Here is a 26,454-nt window from a genome sequence, read left to right on the forward strand (position 1 = left end):
TTTCATGTTATTTACCAAATAATATCATCTAAATATTTGTTAATTGTTGGACGAAACTAAGATAGGTTGATTACAATAAAGATATTTATCGTCACTTGATACATTTTGGACGATTTTTGTTTGTAGGTATATTGAAACTCGTAAGTCAGTACCAGAGAAAACTTTAAAAGGGATAAAATAGATAAAATCCATAAAAAATAAAAACGTATAAGAAAACTTTAGGGGGCGTTTGGTGGTAGAAAAAACACCCCTTGTTTTCTATTTTGTTTTTCAAGAAAACATGAAAAACAGAAAACGCGTTCTAATTATAGTTTTCTAAGAATGTTTTCAAAGAAAACAAAAAACAAGGTAATCTATTTTTCCATAAAATATTTGAAAACACCTTTTTCTTGTGTTCTTGTTTTCTATTTTCCATTTTCATTTTCCATTTTATTCCACCCCTTCCCCTCACATCTCTAACATGTTTTCTAGTTTTCTAATTTGAACGCGTTTTTAAAATTTTTATTTGTTTTCTAGAAAACAAAAACCCCTTTAATTTTTAGAAATGGAAAACTAGAAAACATTTTTTATAATCAAACGCACCCTTAATAATCCAAGGAAAATTTAACACTAAAATTCAAAAAATAGAGATTAATAATGGCCGAGTAAAATTTAATTCATACATCAGTCACAAAATATACAGAGAAATATTAGCATTTTAGTTAATTACTATAACGTTATTTTACTAAAAGTGACAAGATGTGTATAAGGAAATTGTGGATAATCTCAAGTTTTTTTTTAATTTAATTACGATGTACGTACAACTTACGAAAGTTAATTTAGAGCCATGGTGAATCATATATGGGTGTGGCCACGGTTTTAAGTTGAAGATAATGTTCAAGTGCCTATAATCCTAGCTAGTTCTCTTCCAAACCCGCTCATTTTGTACCCTGCGCAAGATAACGTACAATTGACATACACGCCACCTGCGCGCTCGAATAGATCTTGAAACCGTGTTTGCAACATCAATATCTTTAGTCATTATACCTGCTGCTAGCCCGTATATAGTCGCATTTGCTCTCTTGATCACTTCTTCAACAGTTCTAATATTAAAATTAATCAATATTATTAAGTTGTCACTTAGTCGATCGGCTATGGCCTGAATTCTAATTAAGCCTTAATTAAATACTTACTTGAATTTGAGGACTGGGATAACAGGACCGAAAATCTCATCTTTTGCTATGGCCATATCGTTCTTAGTTATGTATGGAGTTTTAAATAAATGAGCAGTGTCGATCATATCAATCGTGTAAATATATACACACACATACCATCGTGTAAATCAATTTAAACCCTACTTTATTAAAGAGATTTCCAAGCACAGCAAGCTCTACAGAGTTATCGATATCTGCATCGTCGAAAACAATGAATGGTGATTCTCCTCCCAATTCAAGTGTTACAGGCTTTAGGTTGCTTGCAAGCAGCTTGCATTACCATGCGTCCAGTTTTTGTGGATCCAGTAATGTATCTATACTATATTATAAAGCAGATTTTCCCTAGATTTTTAACATTGAACTTGAAATTTTCAATATTGATTTTAAGTACTTTCCCAAAATGTTCCTTCTATCTATTATATATTTATCTAAAATAACTATAATACATTTTTTCTCTTCTCAAATCTCAACCAATCATCTTTTTTCTCTCTCCTCCATATATCATTTATTTCTCAAATTCATTCAAAATCTTATATCTCAAAAACCGTACATCGATAAATTATAAAAATTGTATGGGTGTTTTTAAAATTTCATGCTCTTTCATTAGAGATGTCATTCGATATACTTTCGACAAATTTTTAAATCCGAAGGCAGAGCCCGTACGGCTAAGGCATTTGACTATCATACTCTATGACATATCAACTCCTATAACCTATCATACTCTATGACCTAGGTATCACCCCACCATTTCACCGCCGCAAAGCGCGAGTACTTGTACTCTACTAATTAATGTTTTATGGTCTTCTTTTTAAATAAACATTATGAGTAGGAATTATATATATTTGAGAAATAAAATCACCGAATCAATGTCCTTATGGGAGCTAATGGCAGCACCAGCAGTGTTTCCAAACCCACTTGTGACGTTAATTTCCCCATCAGGAACACCAGCCTATACAACAAAGATATATATATTTCTTTATTAAATTCATAACTTACGAATTGAGTCTCACGGACTTGTAAAAATATTGAGGATTTTTGGCGAATAAAATTAAATCTGAGTGGAAGCAAATGAAATTGGTGATGGGTATGCATGGTCCTTGTACAATCTCCTACCGGTCCTTGATAAGTTGTGATAAATCTCGAACTTGGACTTCGCCGTCTCTAGAGAACTTCAATTAGGCTTGAGGTGACATATATGGGCTAAATGAAGACTTCAAATGGGCTCAATGAATTATTTTCTAAATACACATACCCATTTATCTCTCTCTACTGAGATTATTTGGGTGCATGGTTGTTCGTTTTTTATTTTTATTTTTTCTGAAAGTGAAACCATAGTTAGGCATAATTTTTTTTATTTTTTTAAAAGTAACTTTCGATTTATACGTGATTTTAATTTTTAACTAGAGTTTTCCTGGACCTCCAACCCCTTTCTCATGGGAAATTCCTTTGAAATGAGAACCACAGTACTTACCTGAGACCTTGAGTAAACTCACTCCCGGACCCACATAGGTGATTTAAAAGATACCATGCCCACCGGAGTTTAAGCCAATGGTTAACGGTGGATAGAATCATATTATAAACTAATCAAAACAAGACCCTATAATATACATACATAATTCTACAAAGGTTGCAACTTTTTGGTTCATAGGCCATAACCAAAAAAGATTGACAAAAGCTTTTCTAAAACTAGCAAGATTAAAGAAGTGTTTCTTAGTTTTTTACTATAGATATCTATAATAATATGTGCAAGGAAATTTTGATTACAATTCAAAAGGTTTAATAAATCACGATATATATACCAGCTTTGACAAGTGAGTCACATAGAGTGTCGAAAGAGGTGCGTGTTCAGAGGGCTTGATCACCATGGTGCATCCAGCAGCTAAAGCTGGTGCAACCTTGATCCCGAACACCACAGCAGGGCACTTCCAAGGAATGATATGTCCGACTACACCATTGGGTTCACGTAAGGTGTAAGCTTGTAGATTACTAGACATTTTAAGAGTCACCCCACGGATTTTATCAGCTGCACCCGCATAGTAACGAAACGTTTCTGCTGCAACCGGGATTTCACTGTACGTCACTTGCCCAAACGGTTTTCCACCATCCATTACTTCTAAGGTTGCTATTGCATCAGCATTTTCGTCAATCAAATCTGCTAATTTTAAAAGAACCTTTCGTCGTGCCTATATATAGCCATAGTTAACTATTTATATATATATATATATATAATCATTAGACAGTCTAGTAAAATAAATCATATATATACCCCTCCTGTCAAGCGAGGCCATGGTCCATTGTCGAAAGCCTCACGAGCAGCCTTGACAGCTACATCAACGTCTTCTTTTCTTCCTTCCGACAATATTGCTAAAACTTCTTCTGTTGCTGGATCAATTGTCTCAAATGTGTTGCCTAAATATGTTCAATCCAATTTGAATTGAAGTCGATCATTTTATATATGTACATTAAGCTTTAAATCAACAAAGTTGACATCATATATAAATAGTATATATATTTCAATATAATGAAATGAAAAGGCTAATTAACCTGAAATGGAATCCACAAATTGGCCATTTGATGAAGAGTTTTGTGAACTTGATCTCATGGGTGGCAGATTTTGAACTTCCACTGGCACTTGAACTCATATTTTTATTAAGATTAACTTTAAAAAGGCAGAATTAAATATCATTACATATCGTTACAGCAGGGGTATATAGGCGTTCATTAACTACGATTGGGTTTATGCTACAAAAAAAGTCGCTTTGTATACACACTATAAAAGCAGGATATATAGAAGCACTTGTTGGAAAATGAAGTCAAACGGCGTCTCTGTCGTCTGCTCGCTTGTGACTTGTTTTCGGTTGGATTGCTGACTTGTGGTCAGCTCGTAGTAAGTAGAGGCATCCGTGGTTGGGTAGTGTATAGTACGAGCTGCATTGGGAAAAAATTTTTTCTAAGGGCGGTGCTTATAAGGGTGTCTCCGGGGAGTCCTTAGAAAGTAGGACGCAAGACACCGGTACCATTGACACCAAACGTCCTCCGCCGTGCGCAGAGGCGGTACCACATGGGGGGCAAGAGGGGCTAATGCCCCTTCCAAATTTAGATTTTGTCATATATTTTTAAAATTTTCATGGATTTTTAAAAAATTTCTATGGGTTTTAAACAATTTGTCCTCTTTTATATTTATTTTTCATAAATTTTTTAAATTTGTCCCCTCGGAAAAAAATTTCTAGTACCGCCTCTGGCCGTGCGTCCTTTGCGAACTTCTCCCACAAGAACATGGTTGGACGCTCGAATGTGGGGCAATGGAACGGGTGTGAGACAAAATTAATTACAAGAAACTTGTGTTTAGGTTATAAAAGAAATTATAAAATAATAAATGAGGTGGCGAAGAAGTTTTAAGAAGTTTGTATTATAGTGAGGGAGAGTCCTGAAGGAAGTCTTGAGTGATATGACGCTAACGTGGCACCTAAGAACTTCTAAAAAGTTCAATGCTATAAGCACCCGCCTAATAAATCTCAAACACACACACACACCCACAAAGTCAAATTTTCAAAACTTCATCCGTTTATATATAAAACCATAAAACCATTCCATTTTCAACTATAAAAATTGTATTCAAGATAAATAAATATTACTATATAATTGTTGATTATTTATTTTTAACTATATTCAAGATGAATGTTATATGAATATTGTTTATCATTAACAAAACTAAAAACTTAAACTTTGCAAGGAAAAACAATATAAATTAATCTTCAGAAAATGATATTATTTATAAAAGTAAAAATATTATAATCTTTTTAATTACTTCAATATATTACATGTGTAATCTAATTTATTTTTTCTCATAATCTCATCCACTAATTTTTTTTTCCATATGTTTATGATCATGTTATTAAATAAGTTATTATTAAGATGAGTTAGGAAAAAATATCACAAAACATAATCTTATTGTTCTGGACCAAATACTTCACAATTTCATTTGAAACTAATGATGAAAACGGTCAAAAGATACTCAAGTTAGGCTAAATATATCAAAATAAAAACAAAGAGCAATCTTTAAATAACATTAGAAAGGTACAGTGCAATATTGCGATGTAACAGTGACGATAGTGATGGGTTGTGATCGCCTGGAGCACTGGCAGTGACGATTACTAATGGTGGCGGCGGCGGCGGCGATAAGTGGTGGCGGCGGTGATCAGAAACGACGGTGGAGGTTGTGCGGCAATTGGCGACGGTGCCGATTGGCAGCAGCGATTGTCAACGGTAGTGGCGGCGGCGATTGACAGTTTCAGCAAATTGGTAGAGTTAGTTTTCACAACGTCACATAAATTTCTAGGGGTATTTTTGGTAAAAATGAGTGGGTAAAAAATTAGAACTAAATAGGTATGGATATTTTAAGGGGAAAAAAAGGTGTTTAATGTCCTAAGGGAGGGAGGTAGTTTTCTTCTGGCGTACATCACTTTCTTCATCATCCTTGCAAATCTCAGGCCACCATCACTTTAGATTTGCCGCCACCACAACCACGCGAGGAACAATAGATGAAATTTTCGAATACTTCATGAAATGAAACATATACAAAATTAGTTTTATTTTAAATAGATTTATGGAAATTTAAATAAAGAAGAAACAAAGACAAACTAAACCTAATGAACATGATAGTGAAGATGCAGGGGAAATCAATTTGTTGAGTTTATATTTATATTTGTATAAATATAAATAAATAGATGTGTTAATGTATATATACAAGGTAAATTAATTTGTAGAAAAATTACAGCTTAATCTTTTTAGCTTATAAATAAATATTTTGGCCTCATCTATATCTATACTCCATATTAAAGCAAACTATATATTTTTTTCAACAATTCTATCTTTGAAATACCTATTATACCCTTCTACAAACAAATATCTCTTCTACTGTTTTAAGTGATTTTCCCGTACTACCCTTTCATCTATTTCCCAATGTCTATCCCTAATCCCTTTCTCTCTTGCTCTCGTTTGAACCCTAATATAAAAATTAGTTTCATCTAGACAGCAATCAACATCTACCTACAAAAAGATTTGTCCCATCTCTCCCTCGCTCACTCTGTTTAACTGCAAAAAGGTACCGACACATAACACAATTTAACCATCACCTTTTAAAAGATATCGCCGCATCGCGCGGGTACCCATCTAGTTATTTTCAACATAGTTGCACTAAATTTTGATGCAACCAATAGAAAGCAATATTTCCATATATATATATATAATGTGTAAATAGCTATAAATTAATAATGATGTGACATTGCCTTCATTACCCAGCGAGATCTCTACGTTAGCTATTTATAATGACATGGCAAGACGACGTGACACTTAACTAAAGTTGGTGTTAAAATTAACGATATTAACTTTATTGAGAAATTTTTGAACATGAAATATTTTTAATAGAAGAAACTGAAAATGTTCAACTTATTAAAAATTTTAAATATAAAAAGTGACCTTGTCTACCCGTTTACTAACTATATTTCTTGACAAAAAATAGACATAGTGCAAATGAAGTCCTCATGATTGACAGATGTGTTTGGGGTTATACTAAAAGGTCATGGTTCAAACATTAGGGAATTAGGGATGACATGTATGTGAGATTTTTCATTGTAGATATCACTTTATTGAAAAATAAGGCATTTGAGATAATATAGTTTAGAGCAAATAGCATATATCCTGAATAATATTTATCATTGTATAGCGAACTGAAATGTAATTTAAAATGTGAAAAAAAATTAAAATAAAAACTCTTATAGACAGGGAAGATTGTAGCTCCACAAAATTGACTACTTTTTTAGCTATTAACAAAGCAAGCATTTTTTAAAATAACTATTACTCTCTTCATCCCATTTTAATTGTCCAATTTTGACTAGTCAAGTATTTTTTTTTCCGACTTTGACCGTAACTATCTTTATTTGTGTTATATATTAGTTGATGAAAATTATATTAATGAATAGTACATGTAAAACTTAATCAATTCATATATATTATATCAAGGGTTGTCTAACACAAGCAAAGATATTTATGGTCAAAGTCAGAAGAAAAAGACTTGCCTAGTCAAAATTGGACAATTAAAATGGGACGGAGGGAGTATATGGCAAGCTAGCTATGCTCAAATTTTTTCTCGATCTACACTCTGGTCATTCATTGTAGCTCTCTGACATCACTATTTCTCACATATCATTAATTTTCTATAAAAAGGTTATACATTTTTTTATGTATGAACGAGATGGGTGCCCGCGCAATAAGGCGGTGATAGCGGCAACATGTGGTGGCGGTGGTAGTGGTGGTAATGATTTGGTTATTAATCTAAAAGTAATTGATGTAAATAGTAGTGTAGTTATATATAATTAAGAGATGTTTCTTTTGTAAATCTTTTATTAAACGTATTATAAGGATATTAGATGAAAATATTTAAATTAATAAATAAAGAAGAGGGATAGTTTGGATAAATATGGTTGGAAAATATTTTAGGGATATTTTTTATTAGATTTAGTGTGTGAGTTGAGAATGTGTTGAAAATTAAGTGTTTATTTTGAAATTAACGTTTACATGATGCTTCACAAGTTGTGTTTTTGTCGTTGTATCGTGTAGGTGCCCACATCTAGTCTCAATAAGAGCGAGTTTTTAACTTTTATTGGATATCGGCCCGCCAACAAGGTTTTGACATAGCAACCCAAATAAATTGTCAAGTTGGTTTGTCAATTTGGACTTCAGTCACATACTCTTATAAGTGGATATCGGCCCGCCAACAAACAATCCACTTGTATTATGTAATATGTTTGATTCAGTATAAAGAAATGGTATTTACTATTTAAACCCATTATTAATGATCTGTGCTTTACAATATAACTTGATATTGACACATAATAAAATGATTCGTATATATCTAATGATTCATATCTTCTGTAAGATATAGATAAAGGAATAGTTAGAATGAAATAACATATTCTTCTGTAAATATGGCTTAAATAAATAAGCATAGTGTCCGCGCGTTGCAGCGGCTAGGTGATAACAATATAAAAGGGAGGCGGTGGTGGAGATTGACGGAGACGGTGGAGGGTAATAGTATAGAAAGTCGGTTAGAGTGTGTAATGATTAGAAAGAATATAGGAAAGGATGGTATATAATGGTTTTAGGTTTAAGTAGGGGTATTTGAGGAAAAAAGTGCTGAATTTTAAGGAATCCAATACTCTTTATAAGGATTATAGATAAATAAAGATTTTGAATGAAATAGAGGAATAAAATGATTTATGAAGGAGGGAGAAAAAATAAACGGTTGAGATTTGAGGAGAGAGATAAAAATGAATGGTTGAGATTTAAGGGTATTATAGGTATATTAGGTACAAATGTTTATATTAGTGAATAAAGCAGAGGGGTAATTTAGGTAGTTTAATTACTTAATTAAGATTTTAAAAAAAGGCAAAATGCTTTACAAGATAGTATTAGATATTAGATAGTACGAGAGTACCCGCGCGTTGCGGCGGTGAGATGGTGGGGTGATAGGTCATAAAGTGTGATAGCCAAATGGCTTAATTGTACAGGTTTCGCCCTCGGATTTAAAAATTCGTCGAAAGTATATATAGAATAACATCTCTAATGAAAAAGCATGAAATTTTAATAACACTTATATAGTTTTTATAATTTATCGATGTACGGTTTGTGAGATAAAAGATTTTGAATGAATTAAAGAAATAAATGATTTATGGAGGAGAGAGAAGAAAGATGATTGATTGAGATTTGAGGAGAGAGAAAGGATGTTTGGTAATATAGAATTAATAGAAGGACATTTTAAGAAAATAAATGTTGAAACTTGAAATATTAGACAGAAAGAATACATTAAACCTATACCTATGAACATATTTACACAACATTATTGATCAACGAATATATATGGTAAATCCATAAACTTAGGGGGTGTTTGGTATGAGTGAATAAAAGAGAATGAAAATGTAATAGAAAAAGAATATAGTGTGAAAGAGAATGAGTATTTGGAAAGAGAATCGATTCCGTCGTTTGGTACAAGCAGAGAATGAATATATAAAAAATACTAAATTTTAAATAATAATCAAATTTAATACATATAACATCACTAAAACAAAAAAAAAAAAAAAAAATTTCCATTTCCATCAATTCTCTACATTTCATAGAGAATTGAGGGAATGGAATCGATTCCCTATTCTCGATTCTCCATTACAATCAAACATGAGAAGTATTTCTCATTCCATATCCACCATTTTCATTTCATCGTACCAAACACCCCTATAGTATAAACAATATTAATTCCCATTTCAATACCAAACGTCAATTAAACATTATTTTATCTAACCTAAATATTCGCTTTTTGTTTTTTTTGGCCAACCCAAAAGTTAGTATATATACAAAAACTGTTATCAGAGGTATCATGAATAAACGGCATATGGTATCTTTCACAAGAAGACAAACATCCAGTCATTGACTATATATATATAAATTATATCAAAAACCATGTAAGCCCATTAGACAACATACGAAGAAAATATGGCCGAAATTCATACTAATGGTGACTCCAAATCTTCATTCAAAATCCCCGAAGTCAAGTTCACTAAGTTGTTCATCAATGGAGAATTTGTGGATTCAGTTTCTGGTACAATAACTTTGTCAAGTGTTTCAGTTTTTTTCGTATACTTGTTGAGTTTCGCTTTTCATTTTTTGTGATATTTTTTTGACAAAAACAGGAAAAACGTTCGAGACTATTGATCCAAGAAGCGAAGAAGTGATAGCGAATATCGCTGAAGGAGATAAAGAGGATATTGATTTGGCTGTTAAGGCTGCTCGTGCCGCCTTTGATCATGGTCCTTGGCCTCGTATGTCCGGCTCGGTAAGTATGTGTACATCACGCTTTTTATTATTTTGCTTGTGTTATCTTTTGAATGATAAGAATCTTGTGGTAAGCGACTACTCACACTAATAATAAGACAAATTTGAAGAAAGTTACAAAGATATAATCGTAAAAAATGTGTTCTCAAAATATTTATTTTTAAGATTATGTTCAAATGATCATAACAATCCATTGCTTAGTGTACGAAAACCTAATTTATGACCATGTTAGACGTCTGCTTTGGAATTTTTTTATGGTTAATTACTTTTGCAGTAACAAATGATTGAATTAACTATTCAAGGAACCTCTAGTTACAAAGTTTTTCGTGAACCAATAATGTAGATTTTGTGAAGAGATGCCCCTTTTAGAACCTGTAGATAAAAATCTATTTCTGGTTCAAGTGATACAAAGAAAAAGACACTACAGATTACAGAAGGTCAAAATATATTAGCGCTGTTTTAATTCAAGATGTCACATTTGCCCACGTCGTTATTCTATATTTTTATTTTATATGTTTAGATAATATCTAAAAGTCTTTGCAAATTTTGACTTTCAGTTATACATCTCATCTGTGCTGTCCATTAACAACAAAACTTGTAATGTTTAACAGGAAAGGGGAAGGATAATGATGAAATATGCAGATTTAGTTGAGGCAAACATCGAAGAGTTAGCAGCATTGGATGGCATTGATGCCGGCAAGGTGTTTGCCTATGGGAAGATCAGAGACATTCCTTTTGGACTCAGCGTACTTCGGTCAGCTGATTTCATATTTTATGTGGCCATTATATATTACGTGTTCTTACTTCCTTGAACTAATTCAGCACATCAACTTTATCAGATATTATGCAGGTGCAGCTGATAAAATTTATGGAAAGACATTGAAACTGTCTAACCAATTACAAGGGTACACTTTACATGAACCCATTGGTGTTGTCGGGCATATTATCCCATGGAACTTCCCTGCAGGGATGTTTTTCTTCAAAGTTAGCCCGTCTATGGCTGCAGGGTGCACCATGGTGATTAAGCCGGCTGAGCAGTCACCTCTGTCTGCTCTTTTTTGTGCGCATTTAGCTAAATTGGTACGTATTATGTCATAAAGTACTTTGTTTCAACTATTAGTACACGTTTTATATATCGAGTACAACTGATGCAGTATGTGTAAATACAATGAATCAGGCGGGTGTTCCAGATGGAGTGATTAATGTGGTAACAGGATTTGGACCAACAGCTGGAGCAGCCATAAGTTCACATATGGATATCGACTGTGTGAGTTTCACAGGTTCGACTGAAGTGGGACGACTTGTAATGCAAGCTGCTGCCACAAGTAATCTAAAAACAGTGTCACTAGAGCTCGGAGGCAAATCCCCTCTCATTATCTTCGACGATGTGGATGTTGATTCAACTGTTAATCTTGCTCTTATGGGCGGTTTTGCTAACAAGGTATACTTATATTAATATAGTTAGTGAGTGGGTCAACGACATGAACTGAACATGCAAAATGGGTAAATTATAAAGTTTCTGACAAAGGAAACGAGGCAAGGAATATGCAAAATGTCTAAAGTTAAAGTTTCATTTTAAGAAAATAAAAGATGGGCAAAATGTGTTTCGGGTTACTCATTTTGACCCGTAACCCAATATTACAAACCAGCCCGAACGGCTAATTAAGCTACCATGAAGATCTGTTTTATATCATCACAATTTTTAATTGCTTTTTTGAATATATTGTTTGAGGTTGAGTATGAGTTGTGACAATTCGTTTGATGATTTTTTCTTCATTTTCAGGGTGAATTTTGCGTGTGTAGCTCAAGGATTTTTGTACAAGAAGGAATCTATGACGAATTTGTGACTAAGTTTGTCAGAAATGCAAAAGGAATAACTGTTGGTGACCCGTTTGATCCATCAACTCTTCAAGGACCTCAAGTAATCAAAACTTAACCAAAATACATTCATCAAAAGCTTATGTTACAACTTGTTACAATGCTAACAATATATATAATTTGATAGGTTGATAAGGTACAATACGAAAAAGTACTTTCTTATATTGAACATGGGAAAAGAGAAGGTGCAACTTTGCTAACCGGTGGGAAACCTTGCGGAGAAAAGGGATATTATATCGAGCCAACAATCTTCACAGATGTTACCGTAAGTTAACTCAAGCGACGATATATACAAAATTTTCCTTGGTGTATACGAATTTACTCTAACATGGAGTATTTCTTGATGGTTTCAGGATGACATGCTTATTGCGAAAGATGAAATATTTGGCCCTGTCATAGCTGTCATTAAGTTTAAGTAAGTTTGACTTTAGAAATAATAGGATTTCATAATCATTTTCTAACTTCATAGATGAATATGTTAAAAAAAGTTCATATAAATTCTCAATCTAAAGAACCCATAAACATATACTTGTAGCAAAATAATATCGCATAAATGATGCTTGTTAATAATCTTCTTGTGCTTTACATGTATACAACTTTTAGGACCATTGAGGAGGCAATTGCAAGAGCGAATTCAACGAGTTATGGTTTAGCAGCTGGAATAGCAACAAAGGACTTGAACATAGCTAACACGGTTTCAAGATCACTTCGTGCTGGTATCGTGTGGATTAACTGTTACTTGGCGTTTGATGCAGATTGCCCTTATGGAGGTTATAAATTGAGTGGATTCGGAAGAGAATTTGGTTTGGAGGGCTTACACAAGTACCTCCAAGTTAAATCCGTTGTCACTCCTGTTCACAATTCTCCTTGGCTTTGAGTGTAACCAGAATTTTATTTCTCTTTTGAATTGAATAATGATCAATCAGTAAGGCCTCGTTCTTTTTTTACTTGAATTTAATAATTAAGAACTTAATGTATCTAGTCAACTTTTATGTTTTTCATTTTACTTAATAAACAATAATAACCGTCAATTACCTATTTTATACTTAATACATACAGACATTATTTATACATTAGTTTATACATCCAGACTTACTTGTGAAAATTATCAAGCTAGCTGGGGCTTCCTAAGTATAATTGAGTAAAAGTTAAGCATTCATAAATTTATATTGTTAACAAAATCATATGAAAACTATATATAATACTCGATCATTATAAATCTCCAATAAAATTCAAAAAATATTATATTGTCAACAAAATCAGCTGACACGGCTGCTTCGCTGCTATAGTGGTATCACTCCGTCCCTGAATTTACAGAAAGCTTAAATACAAATTACTTGGTTTAAAATATAGGATGGGCCAGGACCGCTGATGGGCATATGCAGATAGCCCAACTGCACAAGGCTTGCACCATTTATGGGACATCAAATTATAGTTGAATACTTGAATATAAGCCCAAGTACCAAAAAAATGAAAATAATGAGCCCAAATATATTTCTCAAAATTTATTCCTGAAGGCTGAAGATATATAAATACAATTTTGGGTGTTTAAAGTTTCCAATTTGTGTTATAGCACATGGCCTTTAAGAATCAGATGGCGGGTTTGATGATTAATATGCATGCTTACTGTATTCACATTCGGGTTTGTTCTATATTTTGAACTTAGATTTAAAAACTTCTCAAATTTTAGGGAAAAAAAAAAAGAGAGAAAGAAGAAATTAAAAAAAAATCCCAAAATAAACCAAAAGTCCAAAACCGTAATCGACAAACACCCTGGTTTACGACACACCATCTTTTTCTCTCCCTTTATGCGGTTACTTTTGTTTCTTCTCTCCCTCGCTCGCTCCATATTTTGCAATGCATAAATAATGTGTGAACACAATGCCAATTTTACTCATGCTGGCCACCATGTATTAAAATCAAGTCCATATATATATAGTCATATTGCATGCATGTAATTAATGAAATCCCCATTTGTCACTTGAATTCAAACTTTACCAAAAAGAAAAGATGAGTTCAAGAGCAAATGGAAGTTCCAAATGTGCAACCCATGAGATCAAGTTCACCAAGCTCTTCATCAATGGACAATTTGTTAATTCCATATCAAGTTCCCTTTTAACTCCCTTTACTCTCTAATTAATATATACAAATACAATCAAGATATATTACTACATTTAGTTATATTTATATTACTCGTATCTTTTAGTTTGTCATATAATTAACTCTTACTTTCATAATTTTAATTAAGCAAGTAGTCATGATACTAAACTTATAAATTTCCAATTCTAATGACCCTCATCATTAACTATTTTGCTACTAAGAATTGCATAAACTCTTACATACATAAATAACTTGTGTTTGTGTGTTATGTGTTGGTGAACATTCCCTTTATGACGGACGGATATCAATAGCTTAGAATGATTTAGATGTTAATTAATGGAGTTTCTTAAACTACAACTTTGATAGTACTAATTGAAATTTTAGGAAATACGTTTGACACGATCGATCCAGCAACTGAGGAAGTGATAGCAACAGTGTCTGAAGGGAAAAAGGAAGACGTTGATGTGGCAGTCAAGGCAGCTCGTGAAGCTTTTGACAATGGACCTTGGCCTCGCATGTCCGGTGAGGTACATTTTCTCAGGTTATATAACTGCACTGCGCGCTTTAATTATTCTTTTTATCATTGCAACAATATTGCGCAGTTTTCTAATCATTGTATGTTAAATATTTATATTTGAATAACAAAGGCGTTAAATTCATTAAAAGGTAATATTTTTAATCAGAATTGTTGATAAAAAAAATGTATTTTAAGTTTTGATTATGAAAAGGAATTTATTTACAATAATATTCAATAAAAGATTATCGTTGGTTTTTATCATGCAAACATCCATTAACCGTTCACTTGGTAAATATTTTGACTCATCAGTTAAATGCCATGAACTATTACATTGACTTTCTTGATATCACATCCAGGCTAAATGTTCGGAAAGAAAAACTACGTGGACTTCTCTCACTAGTCCTATTGATTCAACCCCAGGCATCATTTTGTGTCAAAGCAAACATTCTTCCCAAATGATGATTAATTCAATCTATTTATTTTATATCTCACTTTCTATTATATTTTTCTAACCCTCCCTTTTGATGTACCAAAATATTCTTAGTGTAAAAGAAAAAGTATAGTTATTCTAATAGCTAGGATGCAACTTTGAGTATTTATAGAAGCTCTTATTAAAAATTCATTAGTCGTTGTTATCACCATCATTATCAGCCGTTGACATCACTCCGTTACTTCATTTCCACCATTATGCTGGTGATCTTCTAGTTCATTTTAAACCCAATCAAGACTTCTAAACAGATAACTTCTCAGATAACAAATTTTTAATTTAAGGATCGTTTGTTTTTTTAGTTATTAAATACTGAGTATATTAAGTGACTAAATGAATAATAATGTTTATATGTATTAAGTAAAATATAGATAATTAACAGTTAATTTTTTTATTAAGTCAAAAGAGAAACATAGAGTTTGATTGAATAATTAAGTTTTTAATTACGGAGATTAAGTTTATGATCTTAATTTTTTGAGAAAATTACATTTTTTGTCCCTGAACTTGGATCGTTTTGCACTTTTCGTCCTTGAACTTGACACTTTTTTCACTTTTCGTCCCCGCGATAACGGCTGTTAGTTTTTTTTTCCGTTAAAGTTGCAACGTTCGTTAGTTTTTTGTTCACTTTCCGTCCTTTCCCTTTTTTTTTCACTTTATTTTCATTTTGATAATTTTATAATTGCTCGGCGATGTAGAAATCGTAAAGGAGTAGACAACGAATCTTAAAAGAAACTATTTAATGAGTAGAGTCTGTATCAAATAATACAATGAAAGCACGAAACTCTATGAACACATCGAACAAAACATTAAATAAAAATGCAATTAACACGATTGATAAATAAAATCAAACACATAATATGTTATCTCTACCAATATACTAAAATACGATTGAGGTTTTCTTTAAATGACACATGACACTATATTTAAACGACGCATGTATCTTTTAGGCTATACTTAATTAAACTTTCTTCTTTTCCTTTCAAAATAGCATTAATAAACAATAATATTTATACTTTTAGTATTATTAAAAGTAGTATTATATTTATTATGATCATATCTAATTAAACATATATATGTAAATTATTTAACATTTTTGATTATTGAACTTTATAGATCATCAAACCAACCCATAATTATACTATAATGTTTTTGTTAAGCATAATGTGATATCTAACTTGCGATTAATATATTTTAGTAAGTATAAATATAAAAAAAATGTAACATGTCTCTTGCTATTCTTTTAAATACGGTTTATACACTATTGTATAGTGATGAAATTATCAAAATGAAAATAAAGTGAAAAAAATGGAAAGGACGAAAAGTGAACAAAAAAAGCTAACGAACGTTGCAACTTAAACGGAGAAAAACTAACATCCGTTATCGCGGGGACGAAAAGTGAAAAAAGGGCCAAGTTCAAGGACGAAAAATGCTATCTTTTCACTTTAAGGACGAAAAGTGTAAAACGTGTCAAGTTCAGGGACGGAAAATGTAACTTTGTCTAATTTTTCTAATGAAAAATTAGTATAGAGTGCTATTTTTTCACTTTAAGGACGAAAAGTAAAAACCAGGGGGAAAATCTGGAAAGGAAACAACTACACCTACTTCTTTTACCCCTTTTTACAAAATTACCCTCAACCTACATTACCTTCGTCATCATCATCATCAAACCGTATCTAAATTAAATAAACATCATCATTTGTATGCATAGAGTGAGCGAGTGTTTTCAATTGGATTGCTTTTGCTTCTTCTATTAGTACAACAACAACAACAACTGTACCCAATCCCTGCGCAGAGTATGAGGGAGGTGAGCTGTAGACAGTCTTACCTCTACCCAAAGGTGGAGAGACTGCTTCCATAAGGACCTCCGGCCAGGAAGATATAAAAGCCGTAAAAGGGTAAAGTGTTTATACCTGTCTATCGAGAACATGATAAGACGATAATACATGACCGCTGGTTCCGCCGGGAATGCCTCCTTACGAGTCGGGAAGGGTAGCAAACGTACGGTAACAAAACCTTAACACATAACATAAACTCTAGCAACCATATTACGCAAATAACATAAAAAGTAAGAGCATAATAGACAAAGCCTACCTATACATAAGAAATGACTAAAAACTAAGGGGATTAAACTAGTGATGATATTAAATAGCTTTGATTTGAAGCACTCGCATCAGCTATTTTATATCGAGAAGAAGGATCCCGTAACGACCATGATTTTACCCCACCTTCTTTATCTTCTTCACCGTCAGATCTCCCTGGATTTCACCCTTGGCGTTTTCACCGTCATCGCTTTTCGGTACTGCTATTTTTTTATTTTCAAATGTAAACAAAGTATCTCTTTTTAAAATATCTTCTATGTTTTTAATTATTTTTTGTTTAATACGAGTACATATATATAAACTAACTTTTGTTCAACATGAAGCCCACGTGGCAGTCTATATGGCATTTAACTGATGAGTCTGGATGAAACTAATGATGATGTGGCATGCGAACATGGCAGTTAACGGATGTCTATCGATGAAAGCTAAAGATATTCCCTTAAATCATTTTTTACAATCAACTCCTTTGATAATTAAATACCTAAATATGTTTCTATTGTTGGATAAATATGTTACCTTTTTATGGATTTAACCCAAAATATAATTTCACTATAATGTAATGAATTTATATTTGTATACGTGACAAGAAGGTGAAAATAGGTGGATTGTGGAACCAGCCCTTGTAAAATATGTTTCATAGATTATATTTTTGCTCACTCCATGAAATTGCACAGGCACGGCGAAAGATTATGCTGAAATTTGCGGATTTGATTGATGAAAATGTTGATGATTTAGCAACCTTGGAAGTGATCGATGGTGGAAAACTGTTTGGCCCCGTGAAGTTCTTTGAAATCCCGATATCATCAGAAACGTTTCGGTACTTTGCTGGTGCGGCTGATAAAATCCGTGGAGCAACTCTCAAAATGTCTAGTAATATTCAAGCTTACACGTTACGTGAACCCATTGGTGTAGTCGGACACATCATTCCTTGGAATAGCCCGGCTTACATGTTTGCCACCAAGGTCGCGCCGGCTTTAGCCAGTGGGTGCACCATGGTGGTCAAGCCTTCTGAACACACACCTCTTACGGTTCTCTTCTTGGCTCACTTGTCAAAACTGGTACATTGAGAAAATGAAAACCTGATGCAACTTTTAATTTAAGTGTTAATTACTGAGCAACAACTTTTGTAATACTCCTTACAGCATACATGAAAAGTCTTTGTTTTCAGGCAGGTGTTCCTGATGGCGTGATCAATGTTGTTAACGGGTTTGGAGAAACTGTTGGTGCTGCTATAAGCTCCCATATGGACATTGATGCGGTGATTCTTTATTTTTGAACTTAAATAAAGTAGCTGTATATGTATGTAACACAACTTTTAACTTCAAGTTTAATGATGTATGATCTATCCAGGTTACTTTTACGGGATCCACAGAAGTTGGTCGTTCTGTAATGCAAGCGGCAGCAATAAGCAATTTAAAACCTGTGTCGCTCGAACTCGGAGGAAAATCACCTTTTATTGTTTTCGATGATGCAGACGTTGATAAAGCAGTGGAGCTTGCTGTTTTGGGCAATCTAATGAATAAAGTAAGACCGACACTCATATCTAAGATTCTGTTTATTCTCATCCACCATTGTTATTTTAGAAAAACCTAGATAGACTTGAATCCACCACCTCTTGTTTGTTGGGCCAACTCACATACCGCTGGATAGAAGTTCTTTCTGTTTGGTTTTCTACCATGGTATCATAATGGTCCCTCTTTTTTGCTAATTAGCTTAGTTAATTAGATTGGGGGCTTGAATTAATTTTGTGTTGTCCGTTTCTTGAGTTTTATATATTAGTTTGTTTGCAAAATCAGTTAATCAATATTTGTTTCATGGTTGTGTGAACCAACTAGTTTGTTTAAAAAGTATACAGATAGGTAAGAAACAACTGTTGTAATAGTACTTAGAATAGATATTAACAGTAGACTTATATGGTATTTTATGGCCTGAAGTCCTTCTAGAAATAGCATTCCTCTACTCGGGTAGGATAGCACTCTTTAATCCCACCTCCACATACGCATCTGGCAGGATTAGATACGGTTGTTGATATTTTCATTGTGTGAGTAACCCGTCAAATCTTACCCGTTCCATGGGCAGGGGGAAATGTGTGTGGCAGGGTCTCGTGTTTTTGTTCAAGAAGGAATCCATGATGTTTTTCTTAGCAAACTGGAAGCAATGGTGAAAGGTTGGGCAACAGGAGACCCTTTTGATCCCGCCACACGTCATGGACCTCAAGTATAACAATGTTTTTGCCCTTTGCTATAAAAGCATACAATATATCATACTAAATATACTTTTATTCATTTAAATCCATCCTTGTGCAGAACAATAAACAACAATACGAGAAAGTACTTTCTTGCATTGAGCATGGCAAAAAGGAAGGCGCGACTTTGGTAACCGGTGGCCGGCCGTTTGGAGAGAAGGGATACTTTATCGAGCCAGCTTTGTTTACAAATGTTACGGTATGACTCATATCATTCTTAATTTTTCTCCAAATACGTTTGCTATTAATATAATATGGTAATTAGTCAACATGTTTCTTTTTGGGTTTTACAGGATGATATGACCATAGCAAAAGAAGAAATTTTTGGCCCTGTTATCACTGTTCTGAAGTTCAAGTATGTGGATTTCTTTACATTTTTTATTCTAAACCTTGCTAAAGTCGTAAATGGATGTGATTATGCTTATTCAGATTATCTAGGAAAAGCAAGTCTTTTTGGTTTTGACTGAAATATTCACGGCCTTACAAAAACATCATACTATAACTAATAACTGAGTTTTACTACACCCTCCTACAAATAAACCTACACATCATCCTGCTACATACATGTTACTCGTTCCATTATACTTAAAAAGAAATGCCCGCTTATTCAAACTTATTTGATCAAATGGCATGTATGTGTAGGTGATTTTGCAAGTTTAATTTGTAGGAGAAAATTACATTTTTGTTAATAACTAGAGCGTAGATTGGGAAATTAAGCAAAGTCGAGTAGCATTTTAAGATGGCATCCAAATTTTTTTTACCATGAGTCAAAATGAGCCTGCATAAATAGTAACCCTGTTTAGCCACACTATAATACCTTCCATTTGGTCTTTTACAGGATTAGTTTTATATTTCTTACTTTCTTAGCACACTGCTACAAATGAAAGCCCATCGTTTTTTAGTTATTCCTTTGATTTCCATCATCTAGCCGGAAGTCCTTATGAAAACAATCCATCAAACCATGGGTAGAAATAAGACACTTTATATATCACCTCCCCATACCTGTGGGATTGGGATAGGTAGTGGTGGCATTTACTCACAATGGATAAGATCAATTTGACCTTAATATATAAGTTTCATTATCTTTATATTAAGGGTAGGAATTAATCTACAAGATCTTTTAGTCATCCACAACAAATGTATGTATGTATAAAACATGTATTGTTGTGGATAGCTAAAAGTTATTGTAGATTTATGACTCTGTTTGTATTAAATATTATCATAATGGAATATATAGGATAAGTTGTTTCAACTGTCAAGCATTCGACCTGTTCTACATTCGGATAACCGTAACTTTTCCCATTAAGCAATCTCATGATATTGGATTTTAACTTTTAACTAACTAGTATATAAAATTTGGCAAGCCACTACTTAACTTTGCTTAATAACAACAATTATGAATTCAGGACTGTGGAAGAAGTGATAAAAAGAGCGAATATCACTAAATACGGACTTGCAGCAGGTGTAATGACAAAAAACATTGATGTTGCGAACACAGTATCAAGAGCTATTCGGGCAGGTGCGGTCTGGGTGAATTGTTTTATAGCAATCGACCGTGATGCACCTCACGGGGGGTATAAAATGAGTGGGTTCGGAAGAGAACAAGGACTGGAGGCACTTGAACACTATCTTCAAGTTAAAACTGTGGCAACACCCATATATAATACCCCATGGCTCTAAACTTATATATGTTGTAGAACAATCAAATAAATAAATGAAGAATATGTCTTTCTCATGGTTAATCTATTAAATAATTTTGTTTTATCTTACTAGTTTTAATTCATGTATCTTACTAGAAAAAACAAAATTTATAAAAATCATACTATTAACTAATAGAAACCCTTGTTACCATCGATTGATTAAAAATTTGTGCTAATTTTACCACAAGAATATGTAAATGCCAATAATTAGTCTCCATGATCAAACAATATCATAAAATGCATGATGCAGATTGCAGATCCAAACAGAGGATCAAAATGAACAGACATCAGATATTAAAGGTAGAAACATGAAAAATAGAACTAATTATAGACAGAGAAACCAAAATACAAGAGCAATTTTAGGCACTTCCATTTCGGTTAATCCTTTTTGTTGAAACAACAAATTTTAAAATTTTCTATTCCACTCATTACACATTCTCATTTGCTTCCTAGTTTTTGAAAAAATTTCAGATAGTTTGCTTAAAGAAATGGGTAAATACTACGATGAAGAAGAGGAGGTAGAAGATGAGTTGGAGGAGGATGAGGATGAAGAGGAATATGAAGATGATGATGATGAGGAAGACGAAAAAACAACCAAAAGCAGGAGAAGCAAAGACTTGGGACTTTCCTGTATGCTCAACACAGAGGTGGGTGCTGTCTTGGCAGTAATTCGCCGAAGGTCAGACCCCGCCTCCCAGTTTTATGGTTACCAAGAGGATGTCTTAGATTCAGCCATTCCACAATCTTTAAAATCATTAAGATCAATTATTTTCAATCCAAGACAATCATGGAGAGTGATCGATCCATCTATCTACCTCTCGCCTTTTCTTGATGTAATATCGTCTGATGATGTCCCTGCTGGTGCCACAATGGTTGCTCTCTGTTCCATTTTGAAAATCATAAAACTTGATATGTTTGACAAAAAGACCCCCGGGGCTCGTGAAGCAATGTCTAATGTTGTCATGGCAGTAACAGGTTGTCGCCTAGAGAAGACACACCCGATCACAGAAGCCGCTATCATGATGAAAATTTTGCAAATTTTAGCCGCGGTGATGAAACACCCTGCCTCTATGCTTCTTAATGATCACACAGTTTGTACCATTGTAAATACATGTTTTCAGGTAGTTCAACAGTCAGCTAGCCAAGGTGGTTTACTGCAAAGAAGTGCAAGACACACGATGCATGATCTAATCCAGATTATATTTTCAAGGTTGCCACAGATTGAGGTGGGAGATTGGGATAATTACGAATCAGACACGGAGGATGCGACTGAGGAAACCGGTTATGGGATTCGTTGTGCCGTAGACATATTCCATTTCCTTTGTTCTTTATTGAATGTAGTTGGAATGTCCGAAACAGAAGGGTCTCCTGCTCTGACCTCCGACGAAGATGTCCAGGTTTTCGGCCTGGTTTTGATCAACTCGGCGCTAGAATTAAGTGGTGATAGCATTGGAAAACACAAAAAGCTATTGCGAATGGTAAAAGATGATCTTTTCCATCATTTGATCCATTACGGAACATCTTCAAGCCCACTTGTTTTATCAATGATTTGCAGCACTGTTTTGAATGTTTATTACTTCCACCGGGGATCTATTCGTTTGCAACTCGAGGCTTTCTTCTCGTTCGTGCTGTTCAAAACTGTAAATCAAGGTTACATGATGCAGCTCCAAGAACTCGCGCTTGAAGGAATTATAAACTTCTGTAGACAGCCCACGTTCTTAGTCGAGGTTTATCTGAACTATGACTGTGACCCTCTCTTCCCTAATGTTTTTGAAGAGATCGGAAAAAGTCTTTGCAAGCACGCATTTTTGTCGGGTGGCGGTGCAGCCACCACCACGAGCTTACAACTCCAAGCTTTTGAAGGTCTCATGGTACTGATTCACAACATTGCTGATAACGTTGATAAAGAAAACGACTCAAGCCCGACCGGCCCATACCCTGTTGAGATTTCAGAATATAAACCATTTTGGGAGGAAATTCCAAAAGAAGATACAGATGCATGGATTGATGCAGTGAGAATGAGAAAAGCGCAAAAGAGGAAGATGATGATCGCTGGGAGCCATTTTAATCGAGACGACAAGAAAGGGTTGGATTATCTAAAGATTTCACAACTGATATCTGATCCACCCGACCCGAAAGGTCATGCTATGTTCTTAAGGTATGCTCCAGGGCTTGACAAGACCAAGATTGGTGACTTTTTAGGAGATCCAAGTGAATTCAATCTAAAAGTACTTAAAGAATTCACAGACACATTTGAGTTAACCGGGCTTGTTCTAGACACAGCTTTACGAACATATCTAGAAACTTTTCGACTTCCAGGAGAGTCACAAAAGATTCAAAGAATCCTAGAAGCGTTTTCTGAAAGATTTTACGAGCAACAATCATCAGAGATTTTTGTAAGCAAGGATGCGGTTTTCATATTATGTTACTCGGTGATCATGCTCAACACTGATCAACATAACCCACAAGTCAAGAAAAAGATGACAGAAGATGAGTTTATTAGAAACAACAGAGCAATCAACGGCGGCCAAGATCTCCCACGAGAATACTTATCGGAGCTTTTCCAGTCCATTGCAACAAAAGCCATCACAATATTTGGTCAAACAGGGTCTGTGATTGACATGAACCCGAGCCGTTGGATTCAGCTTATGAATAAATCAAAACTGGTGCAACCTTACATAACATTCGAGTTTGATAGAACGATTGGTAGGGATATGTTTGCTGCAATCGCAGGTCCAACAGTTGCAACACTGTCTGCGATTTTTGAGCATACCGAGGATGAAGAAATCATTCATGAATGCATTGAGGGATTATTTGCAGTTGCCAGGATCTGTCAATATGGACTCCAAGATTCTCTTGATGAACTTATTTCCTCTTTCTGTAAATTCACAACTTTGTTGAATCCTTATGCTTCAGCCGAAGAAACACTATTTTCATTTGGGCATGACTTGAAGCCACGAATGGCTACACTAGCGGTTTTTACAGTTGCTAATAACTTCAAAGACTCAATCAGAGGAGGCTGGAGGAGTATCATAGACTGTTTGTTAAAGCTAAAAAGGCTTAAACTGTTGCCTCAATCGATTGTTGACGTTGGGGGTTCTTCCAAGAAACATAGACGAACAGAGTCAGAGACAGTAAATGATCAAACGGGCCGGATTAACACCTCTAATCTAATGGCAGCAATATCTCATTGTTTATCAATGGAAAACCTCGAAGAGAGCTTGAATTTAGGAATAAGTGAATTCGAGCAAAATTTGAAAGTTATTCAACAATGTAAAATTGGAAACATTTTCAGCAAGAGTTCAACTTTACCTCTTGAGCCGTTGTTGAATCTCGGCCGATCCCTCATCTTTGCAGCTGCCGGAAAAGGACAGAAGTTCAACACTCCTGCAGAAGAAGAGGAAACGGTTCAGTTCTGTTGGGACTTGATTCAAGCAATGGCTTCGTGTAACGTTCACCGGCTCCAATCGTTCTGGCCCACGTACCATCTATATTTTCTTGAAGTTATTAAGTCCCCACAGTTTGCACCAATTCCTTTTGCTGAGAAAGGCGTTGTGGCACTCATCAGAATCTGCATGAAGCTTCTTTTATCTAAATCAAATGAAAAGCAATCAGAAGAACTTATTTTCGAATCTATAAATGTGATGTGGAAATTAGATAGTGAAATTATCGATATATGTAGTGAGTTCATAACTAAATCCATAGCGAAGATCTTAAACAAGTACCCAACGAATTTATTCTCGCAGTATGGGTGGAAAACAGTTCTTCATTTGTTATTGCTCACAGGACGACATGCAGAAACATACGAACATGGGGTCGAAACTCTCATTAACCTAATGGCTCAAGGTACAGGACTTTCTATCATGAATTACCAATACTGCATCGATTGTGCATTTGGGTTCGTTGTTATGAGAAATAGTCCAGTTGATAAGAACATGAGGCTGATGGACTTAATGGCGGATTCTGTCAAATTGTTAGTTGAATGGGTAGCAGACGGTTATTCAGATCCGGGAAATATTTCAAGTATCTTCAGTAGTGCATCGTCAGTTGACGAGAGCATGAGAGCGGCCAATCTGTCAATGAATCTTTTCGTGAAGCTAGGTGAAGTTTTGAGGAAAACAAGTTTAGCAAGACGAGAAGCGGTAAGAAACTACGCCGTCACGTCCCTCAATAAATGCTTTGTAAACGCCGAAGAACTTTATTTCATGCCCGCGAACATCATTAACTGTATCAACTTAATTATCTTTGCAATGGTTGATGATTTGCATGAAAAAACATTGGAATATTCGAAAAGGGAAAATGCAGAAAGGGAAACGAGAAGTATGGAAGGGACGTTAAGTTTGGCATTGGAGTTTTTGGTGGATGCTTATTTGCTATACTTGAAAGTGATATCAGAAAGTCCAGGATTTAAGACGTTTTGGTTAGGGATATTGAGAAGGATGGATACGTGTATGAAAGCCGATTTGAATAAGTATGGAGAATCGAAGATGAAAGAACTTGTTCCGCGTTTGTTAACCAAGATGATCACCGCAATGCAAGAGAAACAAGTCTTGACACAACACGAAGGAAATGAGATATGGGAAGTCACATATATACAGATACAATGGATTGCTCCTTCACTTAAAGATGAGCTCTTCCCAGATGCCCCAGAATGACATATGGTTGTATTAGTCAAATCAATTATCTATCCAGATTTTTGCCTTGCTCAAAGAGATTTGAAGATTGTTCTTCCAAAAATGATCTTTGTGTTTAAGTAACGTTCCTAAAGATATATATCCAAGAAATATACTTGTCAACTTCCACATAACTCGAGCGAATATATGAGCCATATGTCAGTTTTAGTGGATTTGGACCGATATATATATTAAAAATTGACAAGTCAAACGAGTTCTCTTACTTTAAAATAGAAATTATATAAATTTAGAAAGATAGATTCAAAAGTCATAAACTATGCAGGGAATAAATTGTAAAAGTGTCAATTCCATATTTCCATTAATTATATAGTGAAATAGGGACATAGCTATGGGAGTATGGGGTGGTCAAAGACCGAAAGGTTTGATCCTCGGGTATGTTATGTTTGGTGTTAAGTTCAAGGATTTTTTAATATATCAATAAGTTTGCATAAAATAAATTATATTTTTAAAAATTCATCTTTTAAATTTTATGTTAAAAATACAACTAATTAATGCACGTTAATATACAAAAAAAAAATTGTCATTAGCAAAAGTGCAAAAGTCTAAGTTTAAAGATAAAAAAAAACAAACATATTTATACCTCTTATATTATTTTAGAAGAATAAGAATTAGAGTTTGTAATTAAATAAAAACTTTAAAAAGAAAACTAAAAACTAAC

General features: G+C 34.1%; 3 protein-coding genes and 1 pseudogene across 3 annotated transcripts; 3 read left to right on the top strand and 1 right to left on the bottom strand.

Annotated features, from left to right (window-relative positions):
- Positions 1-1,280: 1,280 nt before the first annotated feature.
- Positions 1,281-3,835, bottom strand: LOC122597550 (annotated as a pseudogene).
- A 5,809-nt stretch (positions 3,836-9,644) lies between these two features.
- LOC122595956 (aldehyde dehydrogenase family 2 member C4-like) lies at positions 9,645-12,931 on the top strand. Its single transcript, XM_043768444.1, has 9 exons — positions 9,645-9,843; positions 9,935-10,077; positions 10,688-10,830; positions 10,916-11,156; positions 11,254-11,517; positions 11,860-11,997; positions 12,082-12,219; positions 12,308-12,369; positions 12,558-12,931. Exons 1-9 carry the CDS (start codon positions 9,738-9,740, stop codon positions 12,829-12,831), a joined length of 1,509 nt encoding a protein of 502 aa, XP_043624379.1. The 5' UTR covers positions 9,645-9,737; the 3' UTR covers positions 12,832-12,931.
- Positions 12,932-13,964: 1,033 nt separating this feature from the next.
- On the top strand, positions 13,965-21,082 carry LOC122598427 (aldehyde dehydrogenase 1). Its single transcript, XM_043771021.1, has 9 exons — positions 13,965-14,061; positions 14,439-14,581; positions 17,832-18,215; positions 18,326-18,415; positions 18,508-18,681; positions 19,237-19,374; positions 19,464-19,601; positions 19,696-19,757; positions 20,809-21,082. Exons 1-9 carry the CDS (start codon positions 13,965-13,967, stop codon positions 21,080-21,082), a joined length of 1,500 nt encoding a protein of 499 aa, XP_043626956.1.
- A 508-nt stretch (positions 21,083-21,590) lies between these two features.
- LOC122597551 (ARF guanine-nucleotide exchange factor GNL2) lies at positions 21,591-25,757 on the top strand. Its single transcript, XM_043770131.1, has one exon. The coding sequence runs from the start codon at positions 21,591-21,593 to the stop codon at positions 25,755-25,757; it is 4,167 nt and encodes a 1,388-aa protein (XP_043626066.1).
- The last annotated feature ends 697 nt before the right edge of the window (positions 25,758-26,454 follow it).

This window comes from Erigeron canadensis, chromosome 4 (genome assembly GCF_010389155.1).
Source record: "Erigeron canadensis isolate Cc75 chromosome 4, C_canadensis_v1, whole genome shotgun sequence".
Taxonomy (NCBI): Eukaryota; Viridiplantae; Streptophyta; class Magnoliopsida; order Asterales; family Asteraceae; genus Erigeron; species Erigeron canadensis.